This window comes from Accipiter gentilis, chromosome 5 (genome assembly GCF_929443795.1).
Source record: "Accipiter gentilis chromosome 5, bAccGen1.1, whole genome shotgun sequence".
In the NCBI taxonomy this organism is placed as follows: Eukaryota; Metazoa; Chordata; class Aves; order Accipitriformes; family Accipitridae; genus Astur; species Astur gentilis.
In genome coordinates, this window is record NC_064884.1 from 6,331,378 (window position 1) to 6,355,559 (window position 24,182).

The 24,182-nt window shown below is 42.2% G+C and overlaps 1 protein-coding gene across 5 annotated transcripts; it reads left to right on the forward strand.

The window, feature by feature from the left end:
* Nucleotides 1–738: 738 nt before the first annotated feature.
* On the forward strand, nucleotides 739–22,214 carry BCO2 (beta-carotene oxygenase 2). 5 transcript variants are annotated; one of them, XM_049799563.1, is made up of 13 exons: nucleotides 739–1,025; nucleotides 2,578–2,670; nucleotides 8,890–9,094; nucleotides 10,195–10,406; nucleotides 11,937–12,052; nucleotides 13,975–14,077; nucleotides 15,268–15,396; nucleotides 15,539–15,699; nucleotides 16,266–16,433; nucleotides 18,961–19,098; nucleotides 19,810–19,992; nucleotides 21,035–21,145; nucleotides 21,526–22,214. In XM_049799563.1, the coding sequence occupies exons 1-13, from the start codon at nucleotides 821–823 to the stop codon at nucleotides 21,637–21,639; spliced, it is 1,938 nt and encodes a 645-aa protein (XP_049655520.1). In that variant the 5' UTR covers nucleotides 739–820; the 3' UTR covers nucleotides 21,640–22,214. The 5 variants fall into 5 exon arrangements, with proteins under 5 accessions (XP_049655520.1, XP_049655523.1, XP_049655522.1 ...); XM_049799562.1 differs by lacking the exons at nucleotides 739–1,025; nucleotides 2,578–2,670 and adding exons at nucleotides 2,698–2,715; nucleotides 8,148–8,165; XM_049799566.1 differs by lacking the exon at nucleotides 21,526–22,214 and adding an exon at nucleotides 8,148–8,165 and having other exon boundaries at nucleotides 2,578–2,715; nucleotides 19,810–21,143.
* Nucleotides 22,215–24,182: the final 1,968 nt, after the last annotated feature.

The window sequence follows — 24,182 nt, forward strand, 5'->3', positions numbered from 1 at the left end:
TAACTTATAGAAAGGACAGTAGTCAGGTGTTCACTGTGTGTTGTAGAAAGGACAAGAAGAAATCAGCTTAATTTACAGCAGAAGATTTACGGTAATAATCTGTCCCATCTTAAGGACAGTGGAATGGGCTACCTAGAGTACTCTGTGTGCTGCCTTGCTTTCTCTCAAGGGATAGGGCAGCTTTTAAGAACTGCTTAAAACCATGAAACATAGTCATCAGTGTTTTTGCAAAGTGCTAGCAGCTTCCTCTGGGCATCCTGAAGGAAAGAGTCCGTCTAAGGTCCATCTTAGTTTGAAGCAGCAGAGCACGGCCTGTCACTGGTCCTCCCCTACCTGATTTGATGGCCTAATCTGGTGTGGCAACCAGTATTCCTAAAGCCATGAGATTCTTTAAGGCACAAAATGGTTACTCAGATTTTGAAACAAAACAAAGTATTTTTGAGAGGTGAAAAAGACAAGAGAAGGTGACAAGAATTTTTAAAAGAATTGCCTTGAAGCCTGGCTACCTCAGTATAGGGACACATCTCCTCTTCTCCCTTTTCTTCCAATTTCTCCAGCTCTAACTGGCAAATAGTGGTAAAGCATTTTTCCCACCAGTGGTAATGTCTTGGCACTTCAGCAACTCACCTGACCCTGCTGCCGAGAGGGTCTAAGGGCTGCTGAGCTCCTTGGGCTGGAGGCAGGTCTCCCCCATGCCCTGTGCCTGCCTGGCCCGGCTGTAGCGGTGGAGTGGAGTGAAGTGCAGGCAGACAGGCTGGCTGGCCGGCTGGCTCATTCATCCTGCCCTGCTAGGGCAGACATTCCTGGCTTTTATTCTGAAATGATGATGTCAGGCAGCCTCTCCAACCGATCCATCAGTGCTGGCTGCACACTATCATCCTGGCACCGGTACCTTTGCCTGACCATCTCCGATCTGATGCCTTCTTCCCAGCGGAATATGTTTTCCAAAATCCTTTTGTCTGCCATCAGCCTCCTGCTTGCTAATTTGCGGCATTTCCTCTGCTCTTTGATGCAATTCATTCCAGGTAAAATACATAAACAAACAAATCCTTCTATCCCATCCTCTTGGAAAGGGGGTTTCTGTTGCTGTTAAGAGCTGCTGCTGACACAGGTCGGTAGAGCAATTTCGTTTCTATTGATTAGAAATTAGGAACTAAGCAATTTGACGTATTAGAAGCCAGAAATTCTCTGTTATTTATTGAAAAGATAAACAGGAGAGGCAAGTACATTGCACAGATTCCCTCGGATTACTAGCAGATACTGATGGTTTATCGCTGGAAAACCAGTAGGCAGCAGATTCTCTCTGCGAGAGAGCCTGCTGTGAGACGTGTAAGCGGGCTGTGAAAGGGAGAGGAGTGTTTAGAGCAGCGACATTACTGAAGCTTTGATCTGAACATACAAGTGGGAAACTACTCCAAGGGATTTTGTATCACCACTGAACTCGGCGATTTGTGCCATCATTGCACAGCTTGAGCTGTCTTTTTTTTTTTTTTTTCTTTTCTTTCTTTTCTTTTTTTTTTTTTTTTTTAATTTTTGTCTAAGAGAGTGAGATCTGTTATCACAAAATAGGAACCAGTAAAGATCATGACTTAATTCACAGGAATCTCTGCTTTTTGGTGCTGATGGTGGTGGTGTTTTTCTCCTCTTTAGAATCAAAGGATTGCTTCTGGGGTATCCAAAGATCTGAAAGGTTCTCAAACGTGCCTTGTTGTGCCACCAGAACACATCCATGGATACAAATTTAGGAACAGTCCAGAAGGTTTCTTTTTCACTGCACATGTTACTAAGTTGGTGTAAGGCTTGTGTCATCAACTACATCTGTGAGATTGAAGACAGAAAATTCAGAGGCAGAGTAATTAATGCGAACTAAATGACCAAGTACTAACTCTAGCATTGGGAATATTATATAAAACACCCTATGGTATTAGCATTTCAGGGTGTGAGAAAGCACCTTCCTGCTGGGAAAAAAGGCCTATATGCCTACATTTATGATGTTCTTTTGATCTGCTAGCAGATTGCAACAACTGTATAATCTTGTTTAAACTGGGGCTCTGTGCTAAATTTAAATTCTCTTGCACTCTGCCTCTTTCATTATGCTTTGAAGCTGAACTGCATAGGAACAGAAAGAGCTGTGTTTCTTGTCTTGATTACCTGAGTGACAGGAAAAGCCTGCAAATTTCCTTGCCTTATTTTCTGTACCTTTTTGAAAAGTATGGATTTTCTGTGACTTCTACTAAGGTCTTCTTGAAAAAGCTTGCTGATACAGAATTGTCTCAATTTAGCTAAAAGGTGAGAATATTGAATCGTGAAAAAGAAACCCCTCTATTTGCTCAGGCATTTGAGTGAAACAGTGATAATAAAAGAAAAAACACTTTCTTCACATCAAAAAACCACCCCTAAAGTATAGAATCTATTTCTACAGGTGGAATCAACAGATAATTCATATGCAAGAGTATTCACAGTTCACCGTTGCTTTTCTCCCTTACCTCCCTTGACAAGCCTTTCTCCACTCCTTTTCTCCATTTCTTTCTCCCTGTGTTTTCTGTCACTTTTTTTATGTTCTTCTTTGCCTGTTAGCAAGAAAGTGGGTGGCTGAGCCCTTGACAATGGGAAATCAACAAGCTAGATGGAACAAGGAGTCAAGTACGGGGACTTCCCAGCAGACACAAGGCAAGTGCAACAACTTCAGTTCAGAAATCAGTGTGGGACACTCAGGTGAGCTGAGGGGTTCAACTCTGGTGAAGGCAGAGGGTGAAGGCTAGAGTCTGGATGACGGAAATCAATAGCTACAGCAACTTCAGTGCAGAGTGGGTGCATGGGGAAGGCCGGTTTGCTTGCCCTGTTGTTCCAATCTGTGATTTACAGGGACCATAATGTGGCACATATTTTGTGGCAGAGGATTTCAAATCAGCTGTATGGTTATTCTGAATTTGCTTGAATCCTCAGGGAAAACAGAATTCTTGCTTCACTCTTCCTGCTTGAAGAATACCAACTGTGAGCATTCTATTTATTAAAGTCTGCCCTTAAGTCTGGTCCTGGATGTTCTTTCCAAGTCAGGCAATTAGATGGTGCAGTTGCATGTGGAAAAAAATGTTGGTGGTCCCTGTGCCTTGGATTTGAATATGTAGGTTAAAATCAAAGTGGATTTGCTATATCCAATGTGGTTTCAATTTTACGGCTAGCAAATGGCTTCTGTGTTTCCTCCATCTACTCTGAAGAATTTCTGTGCCACATATTGCTGTTTGAGTATAATTTAATGTCTGATTCATTGCTACCCTACCTAAAACAGGTGGGGTGGCTGCTTCTGTACAGAAACTTTTTCAAGATCCTTGTTCTTGGTTCCACTGTTTCTGGATATAAATAATTAATGCTAGGATGTCACTTTGTGACAGGCAGAGAAATCATGGCACACAGCTCTTTGAATGGAAACAGTACATGAACAAACAATGCCAGGCTATGATAATTCTGTAGTAATTGCTTACAATCTTTAGAAAAGATTTGAGGAAAAATTACAACGCTCTATTTGGCACTGCTTCTGCTCTGATGTGCCAAAGAAAGTATAGATCTTAAGCCTATTTTTAAAGGTTTGACGTAAAATGGAAATTGTAGTCCAGAAATGAGATTTTTGAGATGACAGGTTCTAATCTTGTGCTTATTTTCTGTGCTTATGTTCAAGCAAATACAGTAAGCCCCATTGGGACTGTAGTGCCTTTGATTTATTGCTTATTCAAGTTCTTCTGTCTTGAAGTGTAGCCAAAACAGTAGAGCAGAGTCAGTATTTCATTTTATTTACATGTTGGTCAACATTAAAAACCAGTGCGTCTTCTGTCCTTTGCAGAGACTGGTGTCTTCCTGGGTAGCTAGATGTTACAATAAGTTAAGCTTTATGGCTGAGCTCTTATCTGAAGGTGATACACCTTTATTACAATTGTTCATGAACAGTGCATTCAAGTAGCAAGTGTTTGTGTTCCATCTGCCCAGTGCATTTCAGAGTAGGTGCAGATAAATGTAACATTTTTTAGTATTAAACTATGATTAAATTTGGAGGGTAGACTTTATTCAGATTTATTATTTTTTTAATAGGGAAGAAGTGTAGGATGTGCAGCCATGGTGGTTTTTTCTTCCTTTTTTTTTAAACACAGCTATGGTCACTCACAGATCAGCAACAAAATTCATTCCTTTGATGTGTTTATTCTGTATTGTACTGTCCTGCATATGTATTGCAGCAGCTTGATTTTTTTTTTTAATAAATACAAACCTTTCCTGTGCTGGCAGGGGGGAATGAGTTGCACTAGGCCCTTCTGGTCTTAGTGCCATGTGCTAATTAGCCTGTGTTGTTTGTTGCTGCTGCTATTGATCAGATCTCAGTACATTGCACAGGTAATGATTCCTTAAAAAAAGAAAAAAAGGGGCAGGTTGCATAAAGTCCCTGCAAAAACCTGACTGACCACATCTACCCTACCACCCTTGCCTTCCTCAAATGCTGCATTGCTTTGTAGATGATAGTCTCTAACGAACTTCCTGACAACATCTTGTTTCCATCTCAGATCAGTGATCTGCAATACTGAGGCAGTTTACGTAATGCAAGTAAAAGACACATTTTTTGTGTGTTATGCCAAGTTTAGAGGAGGTCATCGCTTATTTTTGTCTTGTTTCTTGTCCTGAATCTCTTTAGAACAAATTCACCAGAGCAAACCTGCCTTTTTTTTTTTTTTTTTTTTTTTCTCCTTGCACCCCTGCTCTCCTCCTGGCTTTTCAGAATTGTCTTACAATGACTTGTCATGTTTCTGAAAAGTTGTTTTGACTCATCTGGGTATCATGATTTGATTACATTTTGCATGCATTACTGTCAGGATCTTCAGCAAATTTGAGTGGCTCCCAGAAGGAAAGATAGTACACTATCTTGCTGTGCTTGTTTCTTTCTCTCTGGTCTGAGAGGTTATTACAGGTTATTACACATTCTTGTTGTTTATAGCCTGTTCTCAGACACTTTCTAGACTATGTCTTGAAATGAATTCTAACTAGATGAATTCTAACTAGACCAGATTTCAGGAAGGATTACTAAAATGATCATGTAAATGGAAAGGTTATCACAGGAGAAGGAAAATAAAAAGAACTTGGCTTGCTTAGCTTAGGAAGTTAAATGATTCCTCACTCTAAATACAAGGTGTGGTAAACACAAGAGAGGGAGAACTATCAAAGCCACATAACAGTGCTGACAGAAGAACAAGGGGGACAAACTGTCCTGTGAATAAAGTAAATTTAAAGGATTTTTCTAATCATCTGGGCAATGAGCAGTCTTCCAAAGAGGGGATAAGTGCCAGGAAACATAGTAACTTTTAAGAGGGAGTTCATATATATGACTTTCTGCAACAGCAGTTGGGAGGAGATGACCGAGGAGGTCTTTTCCAGTCCTGTTCAGGCTCTTCTGTGAAGTTTATCTTTCTAAATTCCTGTGTGTATTATGCTGTTCTTCAGGAAGTTTCAATGTAGTGCCGTCCTTGGTCATGCCAACTTTGTGTCTACTTGGATGCAAAAATGTCTCCCTAGGGACACACTCTTATTTTTTCTGTGTATTTTACATCTTTACAAACTGTAGCTTGGCCTACTAAAGCTGCATTTTTGCACATACTGATGGCAGTCACTAAACCTGTCAGGTGTTGGTTGATGTGAAAAGCCTCTACTTCCTTATGTCTAAGGAAATACTCTGAAGCACTAGTGTTGGGATCAGATTGAGTGCTTCATATAGGATTTAATCAGAACTTAATTGAATTCTAAGAGGGAGAGGATGTTGGTGGTTTGAGGTTAATTGCTTTAGCCCTGCAGCCTGAATTCTTTATCTAGCTGACTTACCATATTAGAGATCTAAAGAAGGATTTGAGGATTGGCAAGCCAGAGAACCACATTGAAGGGATCTTGCAATTTAGCTTCCTGCATGCCTAACACCCGTTCTGTCTGTGGCTGTTCTAAAGAAGCTAGCTTAGAAAAATGCTGCCTGCCAACTCAGTCCTTTTGCAGATATTCTCCTGTCTGAAACAGCAAATTTCCTCTGTAGATGTGAACATATGGTTTCAGAGGCTCACAGGTAAATTGTGCAGCAGCTTCACTTAATCACCTGGATTAAGGAATGTAGGCTAGAAGAAGCAGTGGTGAAAGTGACTAGTATAACCAGAACAAATTGCTACATCAAAAAGTCAGAATTAAGTTCAGTATCATCCTGGACTCTAGTATATGGTTTTGTCTGTACTAGGACTGGTTCAGGAATGGATTTCTGTATGCCACACTATCCCTTTTTATTAGTGTTTCACTTACACCTAAATCTTCATCAGGATGCAATGGTCTTACAGTGAGCATGGAGCAGTGTAGCAAAGGAACTCCATCCACCTGTGGACATGAAGCCTGTGACAGGTGAGGAGGTGATAGCATTGGGAGGGAAGGCAACAGCCTGCCTACTTTCTAGGTAAATCCACCTCTGCAGCTAAATGGATTGCTAAAACAATCCTTGTGTTGATGAGGCTTTGCAAGCCAGGCTACTGGAGCCAATAACTAACTGTGTGCTGTTAGTACAAAGCATTCCAATCAGTTCACGCTTTCTTGATGCTTTTGTCCTATAACTATGTAAGGGGGATATTGCATTCAAACAAGAAGCTCCAACAGAAATTATCCTTTTATGCTATTGCATATTTACTTACCAAGTAAATCTGTTTAATATGTGTTGTCCTGTCCTGTAAATGTATTTCAGCTCCGTTTCTTTTGCGTTCTTCCTGACTTCCATTTTTTTGGGGGGGTGCAGTTATTTTTGGTTTTGTATTTATTTTTGTGCAAGGGGAAGAGCCAGCAATTGCCTTTTTGAGCTTCTCTAATCATAGTACTGGTGAGTTTGAGAACTGACCTGTAAACCTTTCAATAGCCTATGAGCTTCTGGTTTATTGCATTTCAAATAATGCCAACTTAGCAGAGTCATCCATGTGCAGTGTAGAGAAAACATGACAACCTATATTCAACAACCTATATTCCAAGACTTTGGGTTCTTTAACATCATATTTGTAACATTTGTTGTGTAAAAAGCTATGGCTTGCCTGGATTTACAGTAGTCCACTGGGACTCCTCCTGGTTGTCCTGTGGGATGTTCTTCCTAGTGAGCTCCTTTATTTTTCTTTTTCTAGAAGAGCCTTTGTACTATAGGCAGAAAAACTGTTTTGGTTTTTTTTTTTTTTTTAATTCAGTGGAGGATGTTATACAGTTTTGTTAAAAATAGCACATTGTTTTGAAGGAACCTAATACCACAGTACATCCCCTCCCCTAAACTCCCAAGCTGAGAGATCCTGAATTTCGGCTGACTGTTCAAGTTAAAAGGAATATTGGTAGCATAAAATTTCTCCACTGTGAAATTGCCAGCATTAGGAAAACCATGCATTAGCTTTAGCTGTGAAAAATGCTGCTTCTTGCTGTGAGCAACCTTATAGCACAATTTTTCAACACTGTTTCAGAAACCCTTGGTTAAACCCAGCTCAGATTAAGTCCTAGCCGGAGGTGTCTGAGGCAGCACTGACCATGATTTCACCTGGTTACCACTTCTTGTTAAATTGTATGTTGCTGGATTAGCGACTTCATCCATAAGCAGCAGTGAGCATAAGCACAGCGAGGGTTGTGATGGCATAGCGCAGGCTAGAGGCCATGCACAGTGATCCTTGCATCCAATCTGATAGCACAGAGTTGACATGAACCATAAGTTTAATTGCAATGCTCCAAACCTCAAAGCAATGGACAGTGCTTGTCCCTGTCCTCTGTATTCAGCTTGCTCTATGCTGCATTGATTTTCCTTTCCTGTTTATGCTTTACTGCAAAAGCTTTTGCAGTCAAGGACTTTACAAAAAACTTCTCTTACTTTGCAAACAAAAAGGGCGAAAATCTGGGTCTACAGAAGAATCAATAATGAATGTGGCTATAAAGATTAAAGGCCAAGCACTAGTGACTGAACAGTAGAAAGACCTTAGGAAGATTTTAAATGCAGCAAAAGTAAAAAAAAGCCAGCAGCATATCCTGCTTAAGTATCCTGATCTCTTTCTGATGTGTTCTGTGTTGTTTTTTCTGCGCTCTGCTTTATGTTTGGAAACTCCTTGGGTGGTGGCTGATTAGATTACAAGTCCTGGGAAAATGTCCCAGTATGTACAGTCTCTTTTGTCTCTTTAATTCACCTATGATTGTGATACCAAGGTGGAGTTAGAGGGTGTTTGAGAATGCAGTTTTTCTATCTGAGGTGTGCCCAGCTCTGCCTTGGTTTTGGCAAGATTGTCGTATAAAGGCAACATGTGCTACTTCACAAGGTGCCTAGTTACATCTTTCTGCTTGTGGCTTTGGTCTGCAGCAGTAAGACTAGCTCCTTTCTGTCACTTTCTTCAGCAGACTGCTTGTCAGAAATCACTGGGAGATTATTTTTAGTTGTCCCCCTCAACATTACTCTATGTATCATCCCAACTTGGAACGATTTCTTTTTGCAGCCTCACAGGTTCTTATAATAAATATCCATATGTTACTTGCTCTCAGTTATTTATTGAAATAAATTCCAACTGTAATCTTCCTTAATTGAAATAAAAGTTCTCTTCTTACCTATCATCATGTATTTTATTACCTCCTTCAAACTGCAGAACAGGTGTCTCTAATGGATTAACTACAGTAGAGTTAAATCCACTGGATTTTCAGCTCCCTGTGGATGTAAGGGGTATTATGGGAACACAGCTTTAGTTTGAATATCCACTACAACTTGGCTGCTTGCAGAACGTTGAATGCTATTCTCTGAGACATCCAAACTCAAGCTCTAGCAATTGTCTGTTTATTCAAGTGAATATCTTAGTTACCTGCTTTTTGTTCTCACTACTTTCTTTGCAGGTTTAAAGAATTTCCTGCCCAGCCCATCAAAAGAGCAAATCACCTTCCACAGCCCCAAGGGTTTGCAATGCATCTCACCCTTAATGCAGACAGTAGAGGAGACCCCTCAGCCCATCCCAGCAAAGATCAAAGGACATATTCCCAAATGGATTAATGGCAATCTTCTGAGGAATGGTCCTGGGAAGTTTGAGTTTGGTGAGGAGAAGTAAGTCCAGGTTTGGTGAGTTTGTGAAATTATTCTGGCCTGAGTGCTGCTTAAACCTAACGGGGACCTCTCCAAATGTCTCACCACTGTTTAGAGCACCTTGTAGTTTCTTTTTAAGTAAGGCATGGAAGAAATGCTTATGTTATCATTCTTTTAAGAACAGTTGCTCCCTCATCTGGAAACTCCCAGTGGGCTCTCTGAAAATAGGAGCATGGTTAACTTATTAAGGTTGGAGAAGCTGAGTCACAGAGAGGCAGTGACCTACTCAGAATGATATAATGAGGGAACAGAGCTGGGGATTAAAACATCCACACTCCTAGTCCTTTGCCATTAACAAAAGTCCATCCCACGAGCACTCTGAAATCCAGGACAGGATTTGTAAAGTTGATTGAACTAAATTGTGTGAGTTGCTTTAGAAGCAAATCCATCTCATTTTAAAAATAATACATTAAAATATTTCAAGAAGGCAACTACTGCCTTTGGCTTGTAATCTGCCATTCTAGCTAATTGAAAAACCTAGCTCTTCCTCCAACAAAGCCAATGGCAGCAACTGGCCAAAGGTGATCACCTTATCATATTTCCAGAGACAGACCATAAGCTTTTCTCAAACTCTCAGAGATTTCTCATTTCAGAGAGAATAGCATCCTGCTAAGAGCTGAGAGCTAAAGGCTCCTTCTTGTGCGGTTGGGCTTTCAGTAATAATTTCTATTCTTGTTGTACAGTAAAGCATAATTTATATTCCCCATGTAGAAGTTTGCAGAGTGATTGGTTTACCAATATAGATTATTTCCCCCCAAAGCTTATAAATAGCATTTTCAGAAGTCCCTGAGGTCCACTTTCAAAAGTAATACAGGGAGCCCAAATCTTGCTGAAAGTCAGCATCTAACTTCAGGTCCCACAGCTGCAAATACACTTGATTTGTCTCTCTCAATTCAAATGTTTTCCCAGACTCATCACAAGGCTATGCATGTTTAAATGTTCATGGGATCTAGGCAATTAGCTTTTTACAAACAATAATAAACCTAAAGGCAAGACGGAACAGTGTAGTAGAACATCATATAGTGCCCAACTCTTGTTCTCATATTTATCTCTTCTTGAAGATTTAACCATTGGTTTGACGGCATGGCCCTGTTGCATCAATTCCAGTTGGAGAATGGCACAGTGACATACCGGAGCAAGTTTCTGCAGAGCAGTTCCTACCTGATTAACAGCCAGCACAACCGCATCGTGGTCTCAGAATTTGGGACACTAGCAATGCCAGACCCATGCAAGAGTGTCTTTGAGCGCTTCATGTCACGCTTTGAGATGCCACGTAAGAGGGTTTCTAAAAAATAAGAAATGTTCTGAGATTTTCTTGGGGAATTTGTGGTTACGTTTAAAGGGAGATATGAGGAAGTCTGGTAGGCCTATTCTGAGCCCATGTTTTTCTTAGAAGATGACCCCTTGGAACAACAACAACAACAACAACAACAACAACAACAACAACAAAAAATGCAAGTTGGTGTCAGACTTAGCTGGGAGAGGCACATTCATTTTAATATTTTAGTGTCACTTCAGCTCACTCCATTCCAGAGTTTGTTGCAAATTTCCAACAGAACTTGTTGCCCCAAAACCACCCTGTGCAGTCCTGATAATGAGCATTACAATCTGCTATTCTACCTGAGAATGCCCTTAAAACACCTTGCCTTGCTAAGCTTGTAGGGTAAGTGGGCTAATCCTTCCCTTCCTGTACTAAGGTGCAGGAGGTAATATGAGTAGGGTGATAGATGGTGTTGCACAGGAACGGAAGTACCATTACCTGTAGGATTCTGTGTATGTTAGGAAAGAAATAGGCTTAAATGCAAGCAAAGTACTTTCCACTAAAACCAGAAAAGACCTAAAGTCTGCAACTTGTTGCTGCTTATGTGTGTGACCATCTTCTGCTTCTTATCTTCCCTGAGGAGATGGATCCTGTCCTGCCATGTCATCTGTTCTCTTAAAGGTGCTCATACTTTCACTCATTGGTCTGTCTAGCTCTCCAACTCCCCACCCCAGCTCTCTCAATAAATTTCAGAACTATCTACATCTCCCATCTTCTTTTCCAAGCTCCAGCAGGTTGTTCCTGCACACCCTTGCCTATTTTATTCTTTACACACCTGTAGGCTTTTCCTCACTACAAGAACGCTTGTCCTCCAGGCTTTTGCTGTACCAACTTCAGGCTCTGTTCACCACACACACAATGTTCAGCTGGGGGGAAATCGCTTTTTCCTCAGCTCTTCTCAGCTACCTGGCTAGTGAGTCTCAGCTTCCCTAGGAGTAGCAAGAACAGCTCTGGCTGTTGTGCAGCTCTCAAAAGGCATCTCCCTGACTCAGTTTTAAAGAGAAAGGGAAGAAGAAGGGGAAGAAGAAGGATTCCCTGTCCAAGCCCTGTCACACAAATAACATCCCTGCACTCCCCTCAGCCCAAGTTGTAGCTTCAAGTCTTGCCTCTCTTGTTTCCAATGCTGTAAATCAAACATGGCACTCTTCATACAGCTGTCAGAGAGGACGACTTTGTCTAGGGAGGAAAGTGAGAGGGATATGAAGAAATAAAAGGTCAGAAACAAAGGGCATATGGAAGTATGAATATTATCTTGGCTTCACTGCAGTGGTTTCCACAAGAACCAGTCCTTGTCCTTTTATCCTGAACTCACCTGTGCAGACAGTTTCCTGAGTGCCTTTGTAGATTAGTGAGATATTTCTAATCAATCACAGAGGGATTAGTGTCATTGCAAATGGGTTTATTTGTTTAAACATGTCTAACTTGCTATAATGTCACGCGAGCTTAAACAGAGTTGTGTACGACTCCAGGATTTCATTTCAGAACCAAGTGACAATGCCAGTGTGAACTACGTCGTGTATAAAGGAGACTATTACGTCAGCAACGAGAACATCTTCATGTACAAAGTGGACCCGGAAACGCTTGAAACAAAGGAAAAGGTGTGGGCAGGTGGGATAAGGGGGTTTGCTCATGGTACAGGAGAATCACTCCTTGCTGTTTCTAAAAGCAGCAAGGGGGAACCCAGATTCCAGATGAAATGATCAGTGGGGCTCTAGGCCATAGCCATAAGAATCTCTTCATGGTGTGCTCGAGTCCCTGAAAAATCTACTTAGCAATAAGGCAGCTCTCATGAGTGAAGATTCAGTCACTGCCCACTGTAGCAAGCAAAGGGAGAGACAGATATAGACTCATTTCCGTTTGGGTACAGCTGGCATTCTTCCAGTGCACTCACTACTTGTCTGGACTTGTCTGTACCTACCAGGGTGTGAAGAATAAAAGTGCATACAGGAAGAAGTTAACATCACTGATCTCAGATCTGTATTCTGGCCCTGTCTCTTCATCCTTCCTATCTGTTCCCGTTATCTCCTTCTTACACCCCCAGCTTTAAACACTCCAAAACGGTCCTTCAAAGTCTTGACTAAAACCTCTGTTGCAAATGGGTGGTGAAGTCAATGTAAAGTCAAGTCAAAGTTCAGCTGCCACTTTATTTTCTCCCATGCTAGCAAGTGAACAAAAAGTCAGTGTAGAAGTCTTCCCGTATGTTCTGTGCATCATCTCACAGGAGTGTGGCTGTATTTGAGGGAAAAATATGACTTGTGAAATGACAGCATATGCTATATGCGCCCCTGCCTGCACCCTTAGAGGGGATTTGGGTATTTGCTGGGCTGGACAACTGTAAGAATGACTGAAGAAGGATTCTGCCATTCCTAAATCATTATTAACTACTGTGCCTATATGTTACCATGGACTATTTAATACCACAAAATACCAGGCTCAGTGCACACTCAGATCTCGAGGGAGTCCCTCCCTCCCTACAGCTGTGATTCATGAAGAAACTCTGTTTATGAAGTATAGTATGCTACTTGCATATTGAAATGGAGATTTTGACTATTTGCTATTTTATCTGTTTTGTAAACCATAATGCAGGGATGAAAAGATGCGTGGGTATTTTTAGTTTGAATGTTCAGCTCTGTTGAGCCACCTTGTCATTAAAAAAAATTCCCCTTAAGGTGCTTTTTAGATGCAGGCTGGTATTTTTTGGCTAAGTGAAGAAATGGAAGGGATGATTTCACATTTAAACTCTGATTTGAGATGCCTTAAAAGGTCATGGTTTTATAAGCTTCTGGTGGTGTGGCACTCTTTTCTACTGGGGCCTTCCAAAGGGTCTCAGGTTGGATACTTGAAAGCCCTTTTTTTTTAACTTTTGGAAAAGAAGCGTATCTTCCATGCTTTAATGTTTCAATGCATGGATTGATCTTCCTCCAACTTTTTCCTTCAGACTCTCTTCCCAACACATCCCCTCCACTGTCTGAGTCCAAACTACACCCTAACCCAGGAACCAGGAATACATGTTAACAGTAGTCACAATTGTACCTTTGCGCTAGGTCTTCCTTCTAGCTGTAGGCGGTGAAGCTAAACTGTTTTCTCTGAGGAGAGTAAACACTGACTGTCAAGAAGCTATGGGCGCTTTCAAAAAACTTGGTGATTTTTTGGGGCAGTGACTGTCTCTTTGCGCATGTCTGTCTGTGATTATTACATGGAGTCCTAGCTAAAATGTTTGTATGGGCAACATCCCCACTGTGTCAGCACTTCCTGCCATTAATAATGTTCATGTCTTCCAGAGAAATGGCTAGTGCTGTTAGTCTCATTTTACTGGTAAGACTAATACAGAGAGAAACATCGTTAATTTTCAAGGATGTCAGGATTGCAGGCAAAATGAAGGCTTAAGTCCAGGTCCCACATCAGGGCCATAATCATCAAGCTATTCTTCCTTAGACTTTCATGAAACTGACATTTAGAAAGGCTTGTTACAGAGCAATAGGAAACTTCTATACTGACTGAAAATCTTTGGCATTTGCAGGTAGACTGGAGCAAATTTATTGCAGTGAATGGGGCCACTGCTCATCCTCATTATGAGTCTGATGGGACGACGTACAACATGGGCAATTCCTATGGGAAACATGGTAAGACTGGGCATGACCAGGCCTGGCTTGTGGGCAGGGTGTACGGCCTGCTTCTTGCCGCTGCTTCAAGGAGTAGTTGTTGAAGAAACTTCAGTCTCTAAAGAGACCTTGAAATTGCTGTTTCTCTTTGTGTCAAAATGATGGCAAACCAGATTAGTTCTTATTTCAGGGTATCAATCTGTCCCATAAAAATGGCTTCTCTCAGCAATTAGTTTCAGATGCTTCTGACTTTGGCCTGTGAATATCCAACAGATCCCCCTCTTCCTCTCCCAGGCTTTGATGGAAAACAGGAGAATGATTTTTAAAGTCCCATCCAGCGCTGAAGCCTTATCTGAAGAATTTTCACAATTAGCCACACGTTTTCCATTTAAAATAATTGGCTTTTGATAAGGACCATAATGGTTTAGACAGGAGAGAAGATGGAATGTATTACAGTGACCTGGCTTTCTTACAGCAAAGCTGAATTTTCTGGGATATTTTTCTTCTTCGTGAAACTATGAGCTTTACGTATAGTTGGGATCTAGTTACATTGAGATGGCTGCTCAGAGCTAGCATTCACCATTAGTTACATGAAAGCCTTCTTTTTGAGGTGCCTGAGGCCTGTGAAAACAGCTACTGCCCCTTATTATGATACCTCAGGCTGGTTCCAGTTCACGGAATAGTTTTGATCATTTTTCATTCTTGCTGTTTTCATTTCCTTTTGGCTTTAGCAATATCTAGCTTTGCAGCACATGCTGTTTTCAGCTGGAGAGATCAAACTATAGATTATTATTCAAATGTGCCATTCTTTCCATATGCTCAGATTTATTAAATGAGCATCAGTCATCACCAAGGCTCCAAGTTTTCATTTCCTTTGATACACAAGCTATGAACTTGGTTTTTGTCCTGAGCCTGTTATTATAGGACACTCTAATTTAACATAAGGAATGGATTGCAGACAGTAAAATTAGATGGCAGTCTACCAGACTGAGAAGATCCTTCTACTTCCTTTCAAGCTTCTTTCTTTTGCTAGGTAATCCTCTGTAGATTGTTCTATTGACTTGCTAACTGGCTTTTTGTTTTCTGCTCAGTTTAGCTGTGACCATGGTTCCTAGTATTCTAGGGAAACAAAAAGGAACAGAGCCCGGCTGTCGTTTCATGATGTGGACAGTCTCACATCTCAGTGGTGTTGAACCCTTTCTCCTTTCCAGGGTCTAGGTATAATATCATTCAGGTCCCTCCACAAAAGTCGAACTGTAGTGACACATTAGAGGGAGCGAAAGTGCTGTGCTCCATTGCTCCAATGGATAAGATGAAACCCTCCTACTATCACAGCTTTGGTAAGAATGCTTTCTATCTCAGACTCTGTGGATTTTGCCTACTGTGAGGCAGAAAGGGCTGTTCACTGCCCTCTGCCCCCGAGATTTTTTATTGTCTCATTTGCCTAACACTTGGATGATATGTTCTTCCTTCTCTTTTGAGGAATGAGTGAAAACTACATAATTTTCATTGAGCAACCCATCAAGCTGAATCTGTTGCAGATTATCACTTCCAAACTCCGTGGGAAAGCCATTTCTGAAGGGATAAGCTGGGAGCCTCAGTACAATACTTGCTTCCATGTGGTGAATAAGCACACTGGGGAGGTAGGTGGGTCTTTGGCCTTTGCAGCAGCTGTGCAGCTGTAGCTGGAATCTTAGATCCCAAGAGAAGAGTGCTGGGTAGCAGCCACAGATAGGTGTATGAATCAACCCAGAAGTTACTGCAATATAAGCTTTATAAGCATGGGTGTAGGTTTATTATAAGAGGGATTACTTCATGCATTTTCCTCTCTATTGATTCATTTCTTTGCCAGCCCTAAAAGAACAGGCAGAAATAAGCAGTTTGGGGGTCCTGGGACTGCAGCACAGGGACTGAAATGCAGGTCCCAAGTACTACAGAGTATGAAAAGGTCAGTAATAGACTGGGAATGATGCTATAGGGATGGAGTCATGACAGCAAGGGGCCTATTGAGCTGCTTTATTTTTTGGCTTTTCTTCATCTGTTTTTGCCTACTTACTGGCTTAAACCAGCCATTCTGTAGTAACACAAGGACACAAGACAAATACCAAGGAATGAGCAGGGAATTAAATGGGGGAGAGAAGAGAAAACTCTTTGAGGTGTGGCTAAGATCTTTAGAGAGGAAATTTAGCCTCTCTTATGGTCACTGTAGGTGCTTCCAGGACAGTGGTACAGTAAGCCCTTTGCTACTTTCCATCAAATCAATGCCTTTGAAGATCATGACTGTGTGGTCCTTGATCTGTGCTGCCAGGACGATGGAACAACTCTGGCTACTTACAAACTTCAGAATCTGCGGAGGAGTGGGGAAGGTCTAGATCAGGTAAGATCTCTTCATTTGTGTTGCATAGGATCTGACGGGGCTCCATGCTGGTTGAGTTACTTTTCTGCAGCAAGGCTCAGGTTAGTAGAATGGAGAACACTATGGGGGATCACAAGGCAGAGGATGTGAACTGGGGAAAGGAACCACAACTATATGGAAAAATTAAAATTATGATCTACTGATATGTTGGTATTTTTTTCTCCTTTTAAATCTCTTAGCAGATAATCTCCATAGAGCGTTTCCTTGAAACTTTTAAAACTGGTGTGTGACATACATCGCCTGGTAGAATGTACTTCTTTTTTAAAAACCTCATTTTTAATGATACTCATTTTCCATATCCTTGTGTAATAAATTTTTTCCCCCAAGAAAGTATGCAAAATAAGTTTTTGCATGACTTTTAAAGGGCAAAAGAAAAAGAAAAGAAACCCTGTTGTTTAAAGGCATTACTTCAGAAAATAGCCTTTATTATGTAAATCACAGAAACACAAACATCACAGAAACCCCTACATTGTTCCTCACATTCACCTCACAACAGCATGTACTCATAAATTACTTATTATATCCAACTCTGTCAAAAGCACTATCTAAAGCTGTGTAAGAGTCATTATTTTGCATAGGTCATACACTGGAAAAGTGGGGGTGCTTTCAGTTTCTTGTACTGCAGATGTGTTTGTTGGAAACCCACCATATTGTAGGTGAAGGGCAGGCATTTCTACAACATGTTCAGACAAATCCGAACTTCCTCTGTCTATGTTCTGAGCTGTCTAGAAGCAAGGCAGTTCTGATCTGAAAAGTGTATAGCTGTGTCCCTGTAGGGTCATTTTGTTCTGCTTTCCTTTGTTGTTTTTTTTTTTGCAAAGATGTGGTGAACATTAATTCAGTACAGCATAGTGTTAATAGGACCATTTGCTTTGCAAACTGATTCCACCTTTTGTTCAGCCTTCTCTGAGCACAAAAGAGCTATAATTTGATCTCTCTGAAGGTGTCCTTATGTCAACATTAGGCATGTGTTTCCAACACCCACGTTCTTTAACTGTCAAGTAGCATAGCCATTAAACTGTATACACACACACACACACACACACACACGAGTGCAAGTCATTTCAGAACTGAATTTTAAATTTATGCTGAAAGACTAAGGCATGCCTGAGCATGATTTGTCTGTTTTCCCTGAATCATGTTTAGTGCTTTTGCTTGCTGACTAAACCATATTTTGTCTGGCAGTGTTCCTCAACCAATCAGGTTACTGTGGCTACATAAAACATAAAAGTTTTGAAAATAGGGTTTCAAGATTATCACATATGATTAAAGAGAAGTTTCACATTGAACTGGTGAGTTACAGATTGAAGTAACTGAAAAACACCAAAACAGGGACCTTGCCACCTAATTTATTTAGAAGGCTTACTATTTGGAAGTATTTGGGGCTATAAGCTTGGCTGGAATGAACTTCAGTGGGAATGGTGGAATTACTCCTCTCATGCAACCTGCTGAATGTCTGCCACACTGGGGGCTGCTAGTTTTCTCTCCCCTTTGCTCCCCAAGTAAATCCACCACTACCCTAGCCTTTCCAAACATGAAGTCCATGTGTACCTGAGAACAGAAGAGGAAAATCATGCAGGCTAACTTCATGCATTGAACTGAGGTACAGTAGTCTCCTTCTGCTCACCTTATCATCCAGGGGAGAGGGAGGCTCCTCCAGAGACTGATACAGAGCATTTAGTCAGATATTTCCTGTCATCCTCTGCACAAGCCACTCCTTCCATTAGTTTCACAGAGGGACAACATTTACACTCCGAGATTAACAGCAAGCAGTACAGTTGGTGTCTGTGTCATGCTGTCTCGCACAAAGATCTGAGGCAGTCTACAATCAAGCAGTTTTTCTTCTGAAGCTTTGTAATCACATGCAGCTTATATACTTACAAAGTTCTTCTTTCATGCATGGTTCATATTATTTAAAATAATGTGGAGGTTTCTCAGCGCTTTGCTCAGCCTCAGGCTTCCAAAGTGGGACTGTCACTAATACCAATACGGCTGTAGAGGGTGGGTTTCCAGCAGGTATATCTTCTCTGCTTGCTCAGGGCTACAGAGGTCCCATTTTCTGTAATCCCCCTAATAGCTCATGATCTTGGTTGAGCAAGAAGGGCCTGAGTCACACAGTCAGTGGGGCATAAGTGGACAGGGTGTAAAAAGGATCAGTGTAAGTCTGTTCTAACTGAATAAAATATAGTGCAGCATATGTTCCAATGCTGGATTTGGAGGATAACTGAGTGATTTGCATACACAACTCAGCATTAATTACTGTGAAAGCAGTGCTGACCCATTTAATTGGTTGTCTTTTTGTTTTCTTCTGTAAAGTACTGGAACAAGCAGAGCCCTTACCAGAACTTGGTAAAATACATAATAGAAAGAAGAAGATTTCAGGGGTGCGAAGAATGTCTAAAACTCCAGAATTGTTCCCCAAAAGGTCACTTAGCCTGAAACACCACTCTCCTCTCTCCATCACCATAACTTTCTGTCTGTGTAATAGGTTTATGACTCAATATCCCGAGCTTTCCCTCGTCGCTTTGTTCTCCCACTGAACGTGAATTCAGACACACCTGTAGGGAAGAATCTGAACCCACTGTCTTACACATTGGCAAGGGCTGTGAAAGATGCAGATGGCAAGGTATGTATTAAAGACTTATAACTGCATTTATGGCTGTGGTGAGATTGCCTGCAACACTTATCATCCAGTGTTATTACCTTCTCAGATCTTGTCCACCAAGGAAGCAAGCAAGGTTTGGTCATTACTAAGAAGGGACTTAGTGTTTTAGTTCAAAGACTATCACATTGCCTTAAATAAGAGAGCAAAGACAGATTGTGACTTACCAAAAATGCCCAAGTGGTTTATAAGCCTTTACGATAATTGGCTAAACTTCGGCTTCTTCATTGACAAACTTCTCCATGCTTTCACCTGGGTACAGAACTGCTCTTTGCTTCCAGCTCTGAACAGCCCCTACATAGTGGCATGAGGTGGTATAGAACATGTGTTGTCCACTACGAGTGGAGTCATCTCTGTGCATACTTTGTACATCAGACTGCTGAGTGCTGGACCTGGGATTTTCTTAGCTAGCAGTGTAGAAATACATGGATGTGCTTCTGTTTTTTACAGTAGACAGATTCTTGACATTTCCAAGGTCTGCGATGATAAGTCAGTTCTTTGGGTGAAACAGATACGGGAGACGGAACTGGTGCTTCAACCTGCCTCAGTGCAATGTCAGGCTCATCTTTAAACATTTCTTCTCCACAATGGTTGTGCAGTGGGTTGGTGGGACCAGTCAGATTTTCTGCACAGTCAAAGCTAAACTGACACTCATGTAATGCACACTTCTTCTAGGTCTGGTGCACACATGAAAATCTCCACCCTGAGGGCTTTGAAAAAGTTGGGGGCTTGGAGTTCCCCCAGATCAACTACTGTCAGTACAATGGTAGGAGGTACCGTTACTTCTATGGATGTGGTTTTCGGCATTTGGTTGGAGATTCCTTGATTAAGGTTGACGTTGAGACCAAGAATTTCAAGGTGAGGTGAAATGAGATTATCTTTTTTCAGCAATAGGAGTCATTCCACTGAAAAGGCCTTGAAGATATGTCATTTACTAGGCACTTTACTCTTTAGGGGTATTCGTTCAAATGGGTCTGAGATGAGATTACTCATTTCATCTCTCATCTAGCACCTTATGAATGTGGCACACTTACCAAACAGGAGAGGATATCACTCCAGGTTCCTAGACAGATGACAGAACAGAAAGGGTTGGATAAAGTGTGCATATGTCTTCCAGGCCAAAGAAGAGTCATCCCTTACCACGCAGTACAGTACCCAAGTAGCACAGGCAGTTGGAGATAAACTGCCAAAGTATTTATGACTCAGGCAACAACCAAGGTTTAGGATATTTCCAACTGCCAACACAAGCTGGGATTTTTCCTGTGTCTCCCTTAAGCAGGGAATAATAATCTCCAAAGCGTTAAACGCTCATTAATCAGAGACTTTCCCGGAGGCTAGAAAGAGTTAGGAATCCTCAGAAAGAGATGCCCATTTTAATTGTTCTGCTCTGCATACTCATTTTGCAGCAAGAGTGCACTCCTTCAGCACAGCTTTGGGGTGCTATGGCTCTGCCTGCAATAGGAGCAGCAGCTATGCCCTCAGGTGGTGATGGTGATAGATCGCCTCTCTGCTGGCATGGCACCTCTCTCTCCACGCTTCGTGGGCACAACATGGTCTGCACTAGTGTGGTGTGAAGATGGCTGTGCCGGCTAGGATGGTGGTGTTTTCTGTGCTTGTAGCTTACACCTGTGCCAGCACAAACTGTTGGATGAAATGAGTAATAGGAACCCTTTTCACTGCCTGTTTGCATGATGCCTGGCATAATGGACATGCTGTCACAACAATGGCACCATCACACTACTGGAATAAAAAGAATTAATTAAAAGGATGAACTATAGGTTTCATGGAGCACAGATTATGCCTGGGTATCTTTGTGGGGAGCACTCCAACTTGCAACTCTTCTAACTCTAGTAGACAAGTAATGAAATGAAACACATCCATATGTTACTGTGCTTGCTAGATTTGGCAGGAGGATGGATCCTACCCATCAGAGCCTGTGTTTGTGCCAGTGCCTAATGCTACGGCAGAAGACAGTGGAGTCATCTTGTCTGTTGTGGTCTCTCCCACGGAGGTAACTTATTGCTACTAGTTTGTCAAAGTCACATAGTATTAGGTATACTTTCTAAACCACAAAACTGAATTTGAGGTGCTCTGGCAGATAGTTCTAGCACTATGCTCCCCAAGGTTTATGCCTCTGCAACTGCCAAGCACAGCCAGGCAAACTTCAAGTAGGAGTGTACCTTGGAATGTCAGTGTTTCTTGAGTGCCATCTGTGACTATCAGTGCTCCTGGCCATCTGTCTTGCAGGTTTAGTCTGTATGGTCTGGTTGTACCTGACCATATGGCCTGGTTGTACATTTGGGCTCCCTTGTGTGCAACAGATGTAGTGAGTTGGACAGTGGAATGAAGTTCAGCCTGGGCCATCATTCTGGCTTTCTTTTCATCCTGCAGAACCAAAGTGCTTTCCTGCTTGTCTTGGACGCAGAGACCTTCAGAGAATTGGGGCGAGCAGAAGTTGCAGTGCAAATGCCTTATGGATTCCATGGCATCTTTACTTCACACTGACTGAAGATCTTCTCACCTCCTGTAACTCAGGGCCAGGTCAGGCTCAGAAAGAAGCCTCTGCTTTCTTTTACCTCTGACCTTTGCATTATGCCCCAGATGAAGGAACTGCTTTATCTCTATCATAATCTCTCAGTTACTGCTGTATTCCTAACAATATACAGCAAAGGGTCTGAGGAAGACGGAAGCCTTCACTCAAACAGCCCACTGCTTTATCTTAATTTTCTGACTATCTTGTTAGACCAGTTAGCAGCAGTTCACAAAGGCTGCCATGCATAAGGCTTGCAAGGGAGAAAATGGAAAATATGACGACCATTACCTTCCCTGGGTAGCAATGCACTCTGAAGGGAATAGAATATCAGTGCTTAGGGCAGTGACTTTGGCTGAAATGTATAAAGCAGAAGAGAGGAGTAAAACCAACTAGTAACAGGTAGGCCCAATGAAGGGATGTAATTTCACCCCCATTGCATAAAGATTGCCTTCAGTGAACTCCAGAAGGTAGATGCAAACACTCACAGAAGCTGTACTTGTAGTGCTTTTCTCTGTATGCTATCGGTGCCCTCAAATAAAACCTTGTGAAGTTTCTTCCTTTCTTTGTCTGCCCTCACCAGACCCATGGCCCACTTTGTGCTGTGCCACAGGAGGCAACAGCTGCAACCCTGACACATACCTTATTACGTTACATGGTTTTGTAGACATGCATGACACGTCTCCACCATGCTCCTGCTTAAACAGCGTAGCTGGATACAGCTGTGATGGCTAACATTTCCTGCCCACCTCCTAATTCACCCAGTACGAAACATGTAGAACTCCACTGTGGCCTTGATATCCCTTTGCTCTTGTTGAGCAGATCAAACTCAAACACCTTCTCATATGGTTGCTTCCTCATCCAGGCTCCTACAGTTCTTGAACTCTGAGGTGTAGGTGGATAGGTGTGTTGAGGGAAGCCCTCTATAGCAGTTCACTTGGAGGCTTGGCCTTTAAGGACACTGTGAAAAGTGAAGGCTTCCTGGAGAATGGATCCCCCTCCTGGCTTAAGGACTTTTTATATTGCTTCATTGTGAGAAGCCTGGGGAATGTTTTGAACCACTTCCTTGAGCCAAAAAGAAAAGAGCCCTTGTGCCCTAGGGTTTGAAGGAAAGCCCTTGCTTCCTATTTGCAAACTTGCTTTGCCTTTTTTTTTTTTTTTTTTTTTTTTTGACTCCTGATGTTCTGGAGGCCAGCCCAGACAGAACAGAACCAAATCAGAGCTGACTCACTCTCTCACTCTACCCAAACAACCCAGCTTTACCTCCTCTCTGACCTTTCTTCACCTTTCTTACAGGTCTTGGGAAAAGACAAGGGAGAGAAACAGGGATTGTACACCAGGGCTGCAGCACTGTGAGAAGGCACAGGGAGAGGCTCATGCCAAAGCTGATCTCACAAAGCCACTAGATGGCAAACACATCCCGTTGCTGGTGCTTCAGCCCTGGCAACCGGCTGCCTCCTCTACTGCAGTCGGTCCCGTCTGTAACTTGCCATCTCAGCCAGTGGAATTGCCCTCCTGTAGCCTGTCACCCACATGGGAAGGGAACAACCCCCAGAACTGGAAGCTGAATGATGCTAAGGAAGTGCTTAATGAAGGGGGGTAGAGTTCTGTCACCACTGCTGCTCTTGTGTAAACTTTTTTTTTTCTTGGTGAGGTGGGAAGGGGAAAGGCAGCATCAGAGGTTCATGTGCAACCCTGTGTTAACTGCAGCCAGCCAGAACACCTAAGGCAGGGCTGTAGATCAATAGTGCAGGGGAAGAAAGATACCCTGCAGTGCAAAGTCTGTGCTGTGTTCATAAAGCCATACTTGAACAGCATTCAATCCCAGCCCCTGCCTGTGTTGCGTGCACACAGGCTGTACTCCACTACCTTAAGAGTTGTTCTTTCTCCTGTTCCTGTTATACAGAGATCCTGCCCTGAGGCTTGGAGTTTTCCCACTCTGACAAACTGGCAGATACAGTCTGGTATCCCTGAGGCACCAAAAATTTCCATGAATTAAGGGAATATGCTGATGCAGTTACCTCCATTGAAATCCCTGCAGCACTGAGAAATCCAGGTTCTACCCCCTCTCCCAAAGCTTTCTGAAAATCACCACACTTTAGGGATTCCTCTGCTTGAACTCCATGAATGTTATTACCAGAGTGCACTCCTTCAAGTCTGTCAGGTTCATAACCATCCCAGAGGTCAAATTAGTTCTCCAGGATAGAAAGAGAAACAACAGGCCTGGCAGCCCCTTCCTGTGACTGGTGCAGGGAGGGACTGCTGTGTACGCTTACTTCACCTAAACCATCTCAAATCAGGCACATGACCAGGGAGTGGGGCATTCTCAAAGGTTTAACAATAGCTCCTCAGATACCACAGTGCTGTGGAAGGGAGAGAGCGTAATTTATTTTACACGGGTAGAAATCAGATTCATGAAGTTTTCTCAGTTCCTTTGGGCAAGTATTGCTTTGCAAACTGCTTCCTTTTGGATGGCTGTGTAAACAGCTTACACATGTGTTCACAGCCTGCCAGCTTT

Excerpts from the sequence above, each read along its gene's own strand:
- BCO2 (XM_049799563.1), top strand. The coding sequence starts at position 821 with ATGATGATGTCAGGCAGCCTCTCCAACCGATCCATCAGTGCTGGCTGC. Across the intron at positions 9,095-10,194 it reads TTTGAGTTTGGTGAGGAGAA|ATTTAACCATTGGTTTGACG; the intron begins GTAAGTCCAGGT and ends CTCTTCTTGAAG. Across the intron at positions 16,434-18,960 it reads GTGGGGAAGGTCTAGATCAG|GTTTATGACTCAATATCCCG; the intron begins GTAAGATCTCTT and ends TCTGTGTAATAG.